Source organism: Lissotriton helveticus, chromosome 3_2 (genome assembly GCF_964261635.1).
Source record: "Lissotriton helveticus chromosome 3_2, aLisHel1.1, whole genome shotgun sequence".
Classification (NCBI taxonomy): domain Eukaryota; kingdom Metazoa; phylum Chordata; class Amphibia; order Caudata; family Salamandridae; genus Lissotriton; species Lissotriton helveticus.
This window is the reverse complement of record NC_136062.1, coordinates 296,952,274-296,966,652: the sequence shown is the minus strand read 5'-3', so window position 1 is coordinate 296,966,652 and position 14,379 is coordinate 296,952,274. Positions and strand designations below refer to the sequence as shown.

General features: G+C 46.5%; 1 protein-coding gene across 2 annotated transcripts in view; it reads left to right on the top strand.

Annotated features, from left to right (window-relative positions):
- TLN2 (talin 2) overlaps positions 1–14,379 on the top strand; it is a 1,508,116-nt gene that overhangs the window by 942,514 nt on the left and 551,223 nt on the right. For both annotated transcript variants that reach the window (XM_078684194.1, XM_078684193.1), the window contains exon 13: positions 3,527–3,631. In XM_078684194.1, the coding sequence (XP_078540320.1) occupies positions 3,527–3,631 (105 nt within the window). The remainder of the gene's footprint in view (positions 1–3,526; positions 3,632–14,379) is intronic.

Below are 14,379 nucleotides of genomic sequence, written 5' to 3'. Positions count from 1 at the left end.
ATAGTAAGGGTCCCTATAAAATATGGTCTACAAGCCCTGGTGTTGGAGAAATTGCCCAGTTCATTTTCCCCATTACAGATCCTCAGCTACATAGGTTAACATGGCAAGACGTTTTTAAGTAATAATTCCTGCAAGGTCAATCATAAAAATATAATTCAAGGACTTACTAAATTAGTAATGATAAATCCAACAATATGCTATTGTTGAATGTATCCTAAAATGTACAGACAAGAAGTTACAAGACTTTCTTGTCTGTACGCCATAATGCAGCCTTCTAGTGCTCTGTCCTGATTGGTCAGAGTTTGGTGGATTAACCAGGCTGCTTTGATGAGGTGATAAGTAACCCTGGGGGTGAAGGAGCCATTCTGGGAGGAGAGGGTTCTGCTACATAGGGATACCAGAGCCAGGGCAAGGGGTTGTAAACAATAATCTTCAATAAAAGGAGAAGACAGGCAGGAAACACCAGTTTCATTTACACCCCAACTTTTTTAACCCAGCCAGATGGCAGGCTTAAGGAAGGAATGTGTAAATGCCAGGGGGGTGGGGGAGGGGGGATATGGAGATGAGCCATCCTGGAGGTTGATTTAGTCACCTCTTGGTTCTTTGCTGGGACTTTAACCATATAACATTTTGGAGAAATAGTGATTTCTGGGAGACCATTGTGCCACACTTTGGAGGAAATGGTCATGCTCTGGGGTGTCCTACTACACCTCATTGGACAGGAGTGCCCTCCTTTGTGACCCCAGAGAACACTGAATAAGTATCTGAGAGGGGCAATGCCTCTCAGATCTGCTGCTTGAAACAGAAGAAGGGGCCATGCTGGAAAGTGATTTGCACTAACCAGGCCCTGCACTCTGACTGACTGCCCTTGACGCATATTATGGAACTACTGCCCTGTGGATCAATCTTGCTTTAAAAGGACTAAAGAGTGGACTCCCTGCAAGCTACTGGTTAACAGACCTCACTTGGATGATCACCACCTAGAATCCCCAGCCTGGAGTACTACCAGTGGATTTGTAAGGGTTTTGTCCAAGTGGATTGTGGGAATTGAAGTCCCAAACTTTCAAAGACCACCTTGGAGCTTCCTGGCCCTTGGGGTGAGTTTTGGACACGTTGGGACCCTCAAAGGAACTTCAGGAAGAAGTTCCAGACGTTTGAAGAATTTTGAAGCAACTTCAGTAAAAAGCTCCATAGTGGACCTACTCAATCTGGCCAGCCAAGCTGGTGACCCTCAACCGCGAGCTGGCCTGCTGTCCAGGTTCGTCCCCCTGAAAAGCTCCGGAAGTCCGACTTCCAGAGTTTGACCAGAAGTTTGTGGAAACCCAAGCCGGTGAACCCTCACCAAATTTCACCTGAAGGTGAATTTCACCAAATTTCATTGAAGGACCCCTGGAAAAAAAAGCTCCATAAAAGTTTCTAAGGCGGAAGGTAGAAAAGGTGACCGGGACCAACTGCAAAAGTCAAGCTGCCCACGTGCAACTGCGAGCCTGCCTGGATTTCTGGTCCCGAGGGAAAACTCCAGAGGTCTGACTTTCATAAGTTTCACCAGGAGCTCATCGCAAGGCAAGCTGGCGAACCCTCACCGAATCCGGAATGGTTGAGAGCTTAGAGGGACCCTGGGAAGAAAAGCTCCAGAAAAGTTTCTAAGTCAGAGGGTAAAAACTTTGACCGCAGAGTAGCCATGCCGGGCTCCATCGCAGTTGGCCTGAAACTTTGACTTTGTCATTATGTATCGCGACCAGATGGTCCTAATAGGCACTATAGGTTTGTGAGTGCTTTATAAAGCTAAATCGTTCAAAATTGACATCTCCGGTTCCCTACATTGGATTGTTTTCATTTTGGTGTCATTTTAAAGATACAAATATTTCCTATTTTTATAACTTGGTGTTGGGTTTTTCTTGTGTGTTGTGCTTTAATTATTTACTGAATTTGTGTTTTTAAATGCTCTATGAAGTTAAGTTTCAGCGCTCTGTCCATCATCTCCTTGCGTTTGCTTTGTTCGCCCTAAGTTGGCAGGGTATGCCCAGACGTGGGTCCCTTGTTCATTTTACCACTGTATTCAAGCTAGCCTGGCTGTTGAGGGGTGTTCCCCATAAACCATTCCCAGGATGCTTGTTTCTGGTGCAGTGAAAACCTGGCTTGGCAGTTTGGGCTAGACTGTTCCCATGAGGCACAGGGTCAAGACTGACTTGCATATAGCTGGGTCTGGACTGGGGTGGCGAAGTGAGCTAAAAAGCGATGATGGATTCAACCCAGATCTGTGATTGGGGGTGAGTGTCTGAAAAGTTTCAGTGCTCTGTCCATCATCTCCTTGTGTTTGCTTTGTTCACCCTAAGTTGGCAGGGTGTGCCCAGATGCGGGTCCCTTGATCATTTTGTCACAGAATTCAATCTAGCCTGGCTGATGAGGTGTGTAACCCTGAAACCGGTTCCCTGATGCTTGTTTCAGGTACAGGGAAGGCCTGGCTTGGCAGTTTGGGCTGGTTTGTTCCCATGGGGCACAGGGTCAAGACTGATTTGCATATTGCTGGGTCTTAACTGGGGTGGCGAAGTGAGCTAAAGAACGATGATGGATTGAACCCAGATCTGTGACTGGGGGTGAGTGTCTGAAAAGGATCAGAACTCCGTCCATCATCTCCTTGTGTTTGCTTTGAAGTTAAGCCTGCCTGCTCGCAGCCAAGCTACCAATGGAATCATTTTCTAAGACCTATTCTGACCCCTATATTGTGTGAGTAGCATTATTGCCAGTGGTAGATGCATATTTACCACTACTAATAATCCACTTTCTAATACCTCCTTTACCCAGGGGTCTTATTTGTGCTGAATGCTCCACGAGAAAGAATATTATTGAGGTAATCCTACTCCATATGAGTTTATAATTCTCCCTCGCATACAGTAAGTATTACATAACATGTGCCTGTGTGTTTTGGACTACAGGTGTTGACTGGCTTTTCCCTTCAGCCCTTTCCTTCTGACACATATGCTCTTAAATTCCACGGCCCAGTTGGCTGCTGTACATGCTCAAGCCTCCTCTGCACATGGGTCTCTGTATCTGGACTGAGACTTGCCAAACGTTGGTGCTGCAGCCAGTGCACCCTCTCAGTCCAGTGACTCCCTAACTGCTGTTGATAGCTGTAGAGGAACCCTATTGAGATTCCTCAGTTCTCTTGTTCTCTCTAGCTCTGGAGCACCATTAGTCTCCAAAAGCCTGAAGTCCCTTGCTCCATCTTGTGCAGCCTCTTGGGAACCAGACGCTATGTTTCTTTCTGGACTTACAAACACTCTATAGCCTATTTGCAGTAGGTCAAATGCTTCAGTTGTCTGTTCCCCTCCTAATAATTTTCAAGTAGGTTCACCTTTATTCAAGCTGACCTAAGCTGACCTTTTGTCAATTTTATTGCCAGAGGTTCTAAAAAGAGCTAAGGAACCCGACTGGTTTCAGTCACAATTCTCATCCCCCTTCCTTTTACATTATGTACTATGTGTTTATTCACAAAAGCATTGACCTGTTTCTACTCTTTTTCTAGGAACATAAAAACTGTGGCGAAATGACTGAAATTGAAGCAAAAGTAAAGTATGTGAAGCTAGCACGTTCCTTGCGGACCTATGGTGTGTCGTTTTTCCTGGTTAAGGTATGTTTTCATGTGGAGAGCAGTCTATTGAAATGTAACCCAGTAGGAAAAAGGCCTAGGCCTATGCATGCTCACTGTAAACAGCAGTGAACACGAAGAAAGTCAGTACTGTACAATGTTGATTACCTCTCAAAGATCGAACGAACGAGCATCAGACTTCTTAATAAACAAGTGTATCTCATGTTAAACGTTTATCAGATTTATAAAGAAATCTAATGGAAAATAAGACTTTTGTTGTCCAAGTTATGCATTCTTTGATTTTGTTTCAGACTACTCTTATGGTTGTCTTCACTGAATATGATGGTGTCTGGTACCCTCGCCAGACAATTGCTAACAATTAGATTTTTTCAAACGTGTGTATATATATATATATATATATATATATATATATATATATATATATATATATATATATATATAGATATAGATATATATATATATATCTATATAGATATATATATATATATATTCAAAATCTCAAAACTTGATTTTAAGAAATACCGCACTCACAAGAGGGAAAGTGGCACACACTTCGTTTATTTGCCGATGGTCAACAAACGCGTTTCAGCTACAAGCCTTCGTCAGTGTCAATGACACCCTGCGAAACAGCATGTTAATAAAGTTTTACTTCGTGCATAGACATAGAAATGGGACAACATCCACTTTAGAAAGAGGCGCGCCATCTTAGAATACACTCATATGCATCAGAGAGTACCATTTTCCTTGGTAAGTTGAATAACTTAAGGTGCGCAAACATGTTGCCAAACCCTCCATTCTCCCGGGTGATACAATCCCTTTTAAAGTGAATGTAACTGATGGTATTGCCGTGGATCGGCTTATCTCCCCACAGTACCCGACTGTAGGGAGAGACAGTGCTGGCACGTAAGTTAATACATTTAACCAAAATACTATCCTTAGTACTTTTGGAAAACAACACGTACAGCCTACATTAAATTAAATTACACAATTCGTTCTCTCCGTGGATCAGTATATGTCCCATTTCCTTACTGTACTTCAATACTAGAAGCTCTGAAGCTACCAGGCCTCTTGGCAAGCTGTTACCATACAGCAAACTTACTACATATCCACCCCTGAATGTTCAGGCCCCTACAATACATTATTAGACCATACGACTTTTAAAGTTTCTAAACATCAAAATATCTTTTAAGGTTCACAGCTCAAAACTCCACCCTTATTATCTTATCTCAGTAACAGGTTTTCCATATTTCACACAGTATAATTAGTCAATCAAGCAGAATATCCACAATCTCAGTTTCAATCATCCTATTCCAGGTTGATTAACTACAGAATCTGTATTTACTTTAGCTGTATCTCAGTTCAATTCTGTATCTCTCCTATACCCTATGGTGCCAGTAACCAGGATCAATTAGTGTTACCGGAAAGGTTGGTTGGTATATCAGACCAGGGTGGGATGTCCATCACTTGCCCAAATGCACCGCCAGCTCCTCCCCACTATTCAAACCTTTTTGGGATTTATTCATCAGGTCTATTATGTATCTGGATTGCAGGCGCCTGAGTTGTCTTAACCTGTCGCCTCCTCTAATGCTATTTGGGACATAATCCAGTCCAAAGTACTGGAGTTTCCCCCTATCGCTCTGATGTAGTTCTGCAAAATGTCTGTCACCCCCTGGGGCAGGGGGTGGCTCCAAGGCCCCTAAAGCCACCGGGGTTTTATGTATTGTGGGAGGGGGGCTGCGTGGCCCCCCTCCTGGAGGACTCGAGGGCCCTGGGGACCGCCATCCCCTAGGGCCGGCTCCTGCCGTGTCCCGGGGTGCGGACCCTCGGGACACTGCTGTTTGCTATGGGAGGGCGGGAGCCAAGGCTCCTGATTGAAAGTCAATCTTTGCAACAGGCCTCTCCTCTGCGAGGCCTGTTGTCTAAACGCCTCACTCGGGTTCTTGATCTGATCCCTACTTTGTGACTCAGTACCGGCTTTCTTTGGACTCTGACTCCGCTCCAGCTCCCATCTTGCAGAAGAGGTTGAAAAAGACGTAAGAAAAGATAGGAAGGAATACAGTGAACAAAGAGAGAAAGCAGGGATGAAAAGGAATCCACAAGAGTCGGATAAAGACAGAAGGGACTGGGCGGACAAAGGCGGCTTGAGGTGTAATCAAGAGGCAGCTTTTATATCCAGCAAACCTGACATTGGGCATGTCAAGCATGCAAGAAAAACTGTGGGCCATGCCCAGGTTTTATTTGTATTTTTTTGTTTATTGACAAACTAATCACTGCCTAATGGAGTCTCCAATACTGATCTGTTTTATCCATTCGAGTATGCTCGTTGAACTGCAAGGTGCGAGGTACCAGATGGGACTGGACAGGGGGTTAAATCAGAAACTCTGGCCTTAAACAAAAACGTGAGTCGACTTTGGGAGCTGTGTCATCATTGTGTTTTCTAAGCCTGCATGTTCTGAGCAACTCTTAAGATCTTCAAGGTGTGGTATTTCAGTACCACGGTTAGGTGAATGTGAGTGGATGAATGTGAATGGATGTAATGGAATAAAAATATCTAAATGCATTGTTTTCAGTTGTAAGCATAAAAAATTATTACATTTTCTGTTCAGTACATGAATTCAGTGGATGTCCCACTTGTGACAAGATGTTGCTTCTGTTCCTACACACAATGTGTTAGCAGGATTCTAATAATCTTACCTGTGCACAATGGTGGTGGGTCCACCAAACCTACCATCAGACCTGCACTTGACCTTATTGGGAGTGGACAACTGTTGTCAGAACTAATTGTTTATGTCCTTCGTGTCAAGTATTTTATTTATTTGTAGTTAACACCGTACAAGAAATCATTTAAATAAACAATTATCGTGTGTTTAATAACATCATATAATGTCACTTCATTTCTCAATATGGGTGATGGATTAATAATCAGGCTTAGTAATGTCGAGTGCCCAACGTGCCTTGTACCAAATCTATACATTTCACAGTTATTTGTAATAATGTCTTCTGTGTTGTTCAAGCAGAACAAGACTATTACTTTACAGGATCTAGGGTCGTATTTCTTGAAAGATGGTAATAGACGCAGTTTATATTATGCTGAAAAAGTTGGACATTTAACATGTGCCAGACTTTCTTTGTGATAATTACAAAACCTGCAGGCTGGCTCAGCTCTTTTATGTTTGCACGATTGTTCCAGTTAACCTAGATCAAGGCACCCAAAGTGTAATCGGATGTATTTGTTCCAGAGAAACCGTGATATAGATGCCGAATGATATGTGTGAAATTGGTTTGCTGCACAGTTGTCCTTGGTAAGGATAGAGTGGAAAAATGTTGAAGAGCTTTGCCCCAAGACATTATAGGCGTATGTATTTTCAGGATGAAGATTTCTGTATGAAAGGGCTTGTTTCCATTCCTAGTTCTTCTAGGGAAGCTAAAGTTTCACTATGCCAAGGAATCATGTTCCTATATGTTTGGACTTCAGATTCGTTGTAGAGATTTCCCTTAAAGGAATTTCCATCTGCTTTTATCATTGTGAACAAGCACCTTAATAGGGCCCCATTAATTCTTATGTGTTGGTCGGTCAGGCTGAATTCTAGTCGAAGTTGAGCTTGGCTTGATGATTGTGGAAGGGTAAGGATGGTACTGCATGCTTTGTTTTGCTCTACATATCAACATTCATTCATTTTGTCAGGGAAAGTTTCCAGCCAATAGCTTTATGTTGGTAGGTAATTGTCTTCAATGTCATTGAGGAGTGGTGTCAATGATGGACTATCTATAATCTTTATTAATTTTAGTTGTGCAAATCTTAGCAGAGCCACTTAGCTTTTCATTAGGCTCTTTTTCAACTCCAAGTTATGTATAACTTTGAAGAGTTTTAATCATTTGACCTGCTACTGTTACAATTTGTGCTCAAACCCTTCTTTGTACTGCATTTTAGAACCTTCTCTAATAGATTTTCTTAGCAAGAAAGTTGAAGGATTTTTAAAGCCGATATGAGTACTGTGTAATATTAGCACTGCATCATCTGCAAATTATATTATACTCGCTGGGTGTCCATTCAGCTTAGTTGGACAATCTCTTTTGTTAGTGTACTTTCAATGCAGTACCGTAAAGCGAAGGGTGCTAAAAAGCTAAAAATATTGTCACTGACAGTTGTTTCCTACAAAGTACAAGAAATGGTGGATTTGCTATGATGACCTGCACATCAACATACATTCTCTTAGTTAAATTGGCCTTCGCCTCAATTTCAAGATCGATAAATTCAATGTAGAGTGCAACTTGGGTGTTTGGTGCGCATCCACCTAGGGCATCCACAAAGACCACCTGCCCAAACCGAATTCAGGCAGTAAGTCACAATACAAAGAATACTACACCAGTGCACATCTAAAATAGTCACTTTTATCCCTTGTGCAATTTGGCACTTTCTTGTCCATCAATGTTCTTTATCGAAATCGACTTCCAGTAGCCACGTGATGTTGGAAATTCAAATTTTATTTCTTAAACCACAATGATCCACAGCCGACACGCGTTTCACCCCAATTGGGCTTCCTCAAGGCTGTACGTCATACATAGAACAAAAAAGGAAAAACACAAACTATAACCTATACATTCCAATTACTTATAAATGAATATACATATAATTAGTAATTTCCTAGATTTTATCATGCATTATTTGCATGCATAAAAAACATTGAATACTGACCACCATCACCCCTCAGACGTGTATCATAGTCTTCTTTGACCTCATTATTAAAAACCATAGTCTCTTCTCAATTGTGTTGCACACCAAGGAGAAACAGACGCTGGCCACGCAATTTGAGTGAATCAACAATTACATACAATTGTGAAGGAAAGACCCATTTGTGAAAAGCAGTAGAAAGGATACAAATCTTGAGCTCCAAGATATGAACCACGCGTGTAAATCAAAACCAGAAACCAGGTGAATCAAACTTTTTATCTTTCCATGTGTATCACTATGGATCTAAGGCTTCCCATCCAAGCATGCATTGTGTAAATCACGCCTGCCCACCTCTTATCTTGCGTATTACACACAATTCCTTTTGTGAATGCCGCTTGTTTTTATCAGATCCAATGTTTCTATAGGGGAAATTGAGTAGAGTAATCTTCAAGTTCTTTGTCTAATACACACTTAATGGGGCATCTCTTAGTCACATTGAATAACCATCACATCATTAAATATGTTTGTCTTACCCCAAAATATCGTTCCGCTACTATGCAGTTCCTGTCGTAACACAAATATGAGACGTAGTGTAATAATCCTTCACCATATAATGATTTAGGGAGCCATGATAAGTTCCATCTCTCCTGTGAATATAACCATATAAGTTTTTCATTCCTTTATGTTTATTGATAACTACTTGTTATATCTATTAAAACCCTCTCGATATTATCAAGCCTTGCACTACACGTCATGCAATGCTGTTCTCTTTGAGATGTCCCTTATCTTTTTCCTATTGAGCCCCCTCTTTGGAAGTCTCGTATCTAAACAGTCCAAAAGACATTTATAGCGAATGTCCACCATATAAAATTGCCCACAAAATGCCTCCTTTCTTCCATTTGACTAATCCGCCCTTGTATCCTTTCCTATCTTTAAAACAACTCTTTATGTCACAGTCTATTATGCTCGCAATGGCTCTGACCTTTATTTAATTGCCAGGCCACCTTTATTGCACTTAGTCACTCTTATGTGGGCACCAATCGCTAAAAAAAGATTGTTTTACCAATTGTAAACCATATATCGCTGTTAGCGTATACCTAATATATACCACACCCTCGTTCCTTTGGGTCATGTATCCGCTGTTACAATTTGTGCTCAAACCCTTCTTTGTACTGCATTTTACAACCTTCTCTAATAGATTTTCTAAGCAAGAAAGATGAAGGATTTTTAAAGCCGATATGAGTACTGTGTAATATTAGCACTGCATCATCTGCAAATTATATTATACTCGCTGGGTGCCCATTCAGCTTAGTTGGACAATCTCTTTTGTTAGTGTACTTTCAATGCAATACCGTAAAGCGAAGGGTGCTAAAAATGTTGTCACTAACATATTGTTTCCTAGTTTGCGTTGGATCCAGCCATGCGAATGTAGGCTCTTAATGGGGTTTATCAGTTTGTTAGGAATTTAATAAGAAAATAAATTACTTTAGGCCCTGTAGGCTGTTTTATGCCTTTAGTGCTATTTTACAGATTATAGGTCCTCTTCGGGTTGTGTCTTGATAAACACGTGAAAGGAAGGCAATGAGTGTTTATTTTATTTTTTTAAGAATTTCTCCCTTTGATTTTCTTTTTTTTCATGGTGATAAATCGAACAGCCAACACGGTTTTCGCCCTGTCAAAGCAGGCTTTTTAAAGGCTGAAGTAGACACAGGCAAGGCCTGAGATTGTTTTAAGGCTGAAAATAGAGAAGAGAACACAAAGTCCCAATTTAATGTAGTTTCAAACTAAATGTTAGATTCCTTGCTCCTCATCACATTTTCTTTCTAACAATTATTATTGCCAAACCTGGGTTCTTTCCCAGAAGCCTTTTCTTTTGCGTAAGGGTATTTCATTCTTTGGCTTAGAGCGGAGTGCGTTGTGATTTACGAAGGAGTACATTCGATACTGTTCAATACTCTGAAGTACCTTTACTGAACTCGGGAATGCGTTTTCCAGAGACAAAGCCATGCTAGCCCAAACAGTGTCGTAAAAGCAGGCAGATATGTCTATTATTTCACTGGTGAAGTGTCTCATGCCCGTTTAACCTCCGTCTCCGTGTGTAACAGCTGTTTAAGAAACCTTGAACTAAGCCCCTGGCTACGTCCCATTGTAAACGCGCAGCACAAAGAATGCTGTGCATTTATGAGGTCGGAATAATTGTGGCCAAAGGCTTCGTTTTACTGTTGTATACATGCGTCCTCGAAGATTTATCACGAAATATCTCAAGAACGTATATGTTACTTTGCTGAGGATTCTTTCCTACCCCCTTAATGGTAAGCCCTGTGCTGGGATGGAAATGTCTGCTGTATGGCGATGGACGTGTACCCCTGCTTGGCCACGGATGTGTACCCCTGCCTGGTGATGGCCGTGTACCCCTGCCCGGTGATGGCCGTGTACCCCTGCCCGGTGATGGCCGTGTACCCCTGCCCGGCGATGGCCGTGTACCCCTGCCCGGCGATGGCCGTGTACCCCTGCCTGGCGATGGACGTGCACCCCTGCCTGGCGATGGACGTGCACCCCTGCCTGGCGATGGACGTGCACCCCTGCCTGGCGATGGACGTGCACCCCTGCCTGGCGATGGACGTGCACCCCTGCCTGGCGATGGACGTGCACCCCTGCCTGGCGATGGACGTGCACCCCTGCCTGGCGATGGACGTGCACCCCTGCCTGGCGATGGATGGGCACCCCTGCCTGGCGATGGACGGGCACCCCTGCCTGGCGATGGACGGGCACCCCTGCCTGGCGATGGACGGGCACCCCTGCCTGGCGATGGACGTGTATCCCTGCCTGGCGATGGACGTGTATCCCTGCCTGGCGATGGACGTGTATCCCTGCCTGGCGATGGACGTGCATCCCTGCCTGGCGATGGACGTGTATCCCTGCCTGGCGATGGACGTGTTCCCCTGCCTGGCGATGGACGTGTATCCCTGCCTGGCGATGGACGTGTATCCCTGCCTGGCGATGGACGTGTATCCCTGCCTGGCGATGGACGTGTTCCCCTGCCTGGCCACGGACGTGTACTTCTGCTCGGCGATGGACAATACCCGCACACCTGGTGCTGATATTTAGTTATGGACAAACGCAAATTATGCATGTGCGCCACGACCTAGGCCTGTCCCGTAGATTGCGATCTTGTTGTACTGGAAAGCTTTACCCTAGTAGTGGTAATGGGCTACTGCCCTTGCCCAGAGTAAAGTAGCATAAGCGCAGTGGTGGCAGCGCACAGTTTTTGTAATAGTGACCAGTAGAGTAAACAGGCCTTCATACATTGGTCACTGTAGTGGGGCCTACTGGCTCATTCATGCAAAGTTCTGCTGTTGTGCGCTTAACTTACCCTGTGACTACATGGTGTTAGCAAGCAGCGCTTGTGTGTGCATGTGCGTGGTTGATAAATGTGTTTCTGTGAGTGGTACAATACATTAAGGCTGTGGGTTCCATATTGGAAGCAGAGAGTCTTGTGGAAAGCATGTGAAGGAGCCATACCAGACAGCTCTCGCCTGCATTCCTGAGAGCTGTGTGGGACACACACACATTGGAGTAGGCTGTCTAGTGCACATCAGAAGGGTTCCTTGATTCCGAAAAGGTCACTTGTCAGTGAGCCTGGGCACATCTTTGGAAGGAGATAGGGCTGATAAGGGAAATCACAAAGAATAGGGCTAGGGCCTGTGTAACATTTTAATAGGCCTCTGTATCAGTGAGGCTTGCACCCAGGAGGAATCTTCTAATCTGAATGAAACAGGTTAGTGTCAGATTCCTTACCTTAGAATATCCCCAGGCGTCAGACTGGATCCGGAAAGTTTTGCGTAGCAGTACCCTTGCGCATCGGTAGGCGTCGTCCGCGGCTCCGCGTCCGTCTGCGTCGTTGGCACCATGATGATGTCGTCGGAGTTCTTACATGCCGCCCTCGCGCGCTGACGTCAGTTCTTCTTTTTTCCGCGCCGGCAAGTGCAGATCTGGAAAAAGCAGTACTTTAGTCACTTTTTGACTAAACTTTTTTCGATCCTTTTTGATCTCTCTTCAATTCTTTACGACTCTCGGTGCCGGTAGGGATGCCCGGGTTCAAGCCCTGTACCGATTGCCACCGATTGATGTCAGTTACCGATCCCCACCGCCGGTGCCTCTATTGCCTTGGGGCCGACCACGACGACAAGTCGTGCCCCGACTGCCAGGCTCTGACGTCGAAGGCTAGGCGGGAGCGGTCCTGTAAGCGCCTCGAGATCCGGCAGTCGGCCCCGCGCCGCTCACGGTCCTGGTCCAGGAGGGGGACGAGGGACCGGTCGCGGGGCCACAGTCGTCGAAGCTCGGCCAGTCGTCACTATTCGTCGGGTTCCAAGTCCTCAGGTAAGAGGCACAAGAAGTCGAAGAGGCGACATCGCTCTTCCGACTCCCCCTGATGCTCACGCGATGTGGCCGGGGGTTCAAGCGACACCGCCCATGCAGCTCTGCCGGAGTCGCAGGCGTCGCGGACTGCTCCATACCCGCCGGTACCTGGGCCAAACGCGACGCCGGAGCAGATCGATGCCTTCCTCTAGGCCATGAGGTCGCTCTCTCCTCCGTCGGGTTCCCCGGCGCCTTCGGGCCCCACGGTCCCGGCTGGGAGCCTAAACGGGCCGGGTGCTTCGGCCCCGGCGCCGTCGGCGACTACAGTCCCGGCGCCGCAGGGCCCCGCTGGATCCGGTTCTGGATCCGGGTCGCCGCTGGTCGACCTTACGACCCCGCCGGCGTCGACCCCCTAGGGTGTCGCGCCCGGCACCGTCCCCGGACGGCGCCGTCCCTTGTTCTACCCTCGGTCCGGATCCGGCGTCGGACCAGCGTCGCTCGACGCCGCATTAGACACCGGCAGAAGAGCAATTCTTCTATGATCCGGCTCCATCCTTTGCACCTGATTTTCAGGAGATGGAGGGCGAGGGTGACTGGGAGGGGTCTGAGGACCCTCTGACACGGGAGTGTCAGTCCTTTCAGGACTGGACAGACGAGCTAGGGGAAGCCAGTGGTCTCGACACTTCACCTGACACTGGCTTTGTCTCCCCTCCTACCGTGGCTACGGAGGAGGGGGCTGCTTATAGTGTGGTGCTGACGAGGGCGGCCAAGGCCTTGGCTCTTGAGCTCCCCGACGCGACTGTGAGGTCTAACATCCACACTGAGGTCCCTAAACCGCAGGCAGGCTCTCCGGAGCCTCCACTGCCGTTTAATGAGGCTCTCACAGACGTCCTGTTGGGCACCTGGCCCGCTACAGTTTCCCCTGTAGATAGGAACGTCGGCAGGCGCCACCGCCCGGCTCCTGGCGACCCTAGGTTTCTGTCCACCAACCCCACCCCCGAGAGCCTGGTCATCCAGGCCTCTACTTTCCAGTCCGCATTCCCGACTGCACCTCCAGATCGGGAATCCAAACGGTATGAACAGTTTGGCAAGAAACTGTTCTCCTCCCTCAGTTTGGGGTTGCGGTCAGTCAACACCGCTTGCCTTTTGGGCCGTTACACCCACTCTCTGTGGGATCCGGTGGTGGCCGTGCTGCCGGAGTGCCCGGAGGGGGCCGGGGCAAAGCTTGCTCAAGCCCTTGCGGAGGGACGAGACGCAGCGCTGTATTCCATTCGATGTGGGCTGGATACCACGGACTCGCTGGGCAGGGTGATGTCAACGACGGTGGTGGTTCGCCGCCACGCCTGGCTGAGGTCCGCCAACTTCTCAGCTGATGTCCAGAACATCCTCATGGACATGCCGTTCGATGGCAGCCACCTCTTTGGTGGCAAGGCAGATCATGCGCTTGAACGTTTCAAGGGCTCCAGGGCTACGGCCAAGTCTTTGGGCCTGTCGAGCGAGTGTCAGGCATCTTCTGCCTTTCACTCCTTTCGTGGCCAAGGAAGGGGCGCCCCTTCACGTCCTGCCAGCCACGGGCCGCAGTCTAACATCCACCGCGGCGGCAGACGTGGTAACCGCTGTGGCGGTGCCAGGGGACAACGGCGAGGCCAGTCCACATCTACCCCTGCAGCATCTGCCTCAAAGCCCTCCTAGTCCGAGCTTTCAGGCCTATTTGACGCCAGTGGGGGGCAGGGTCCGC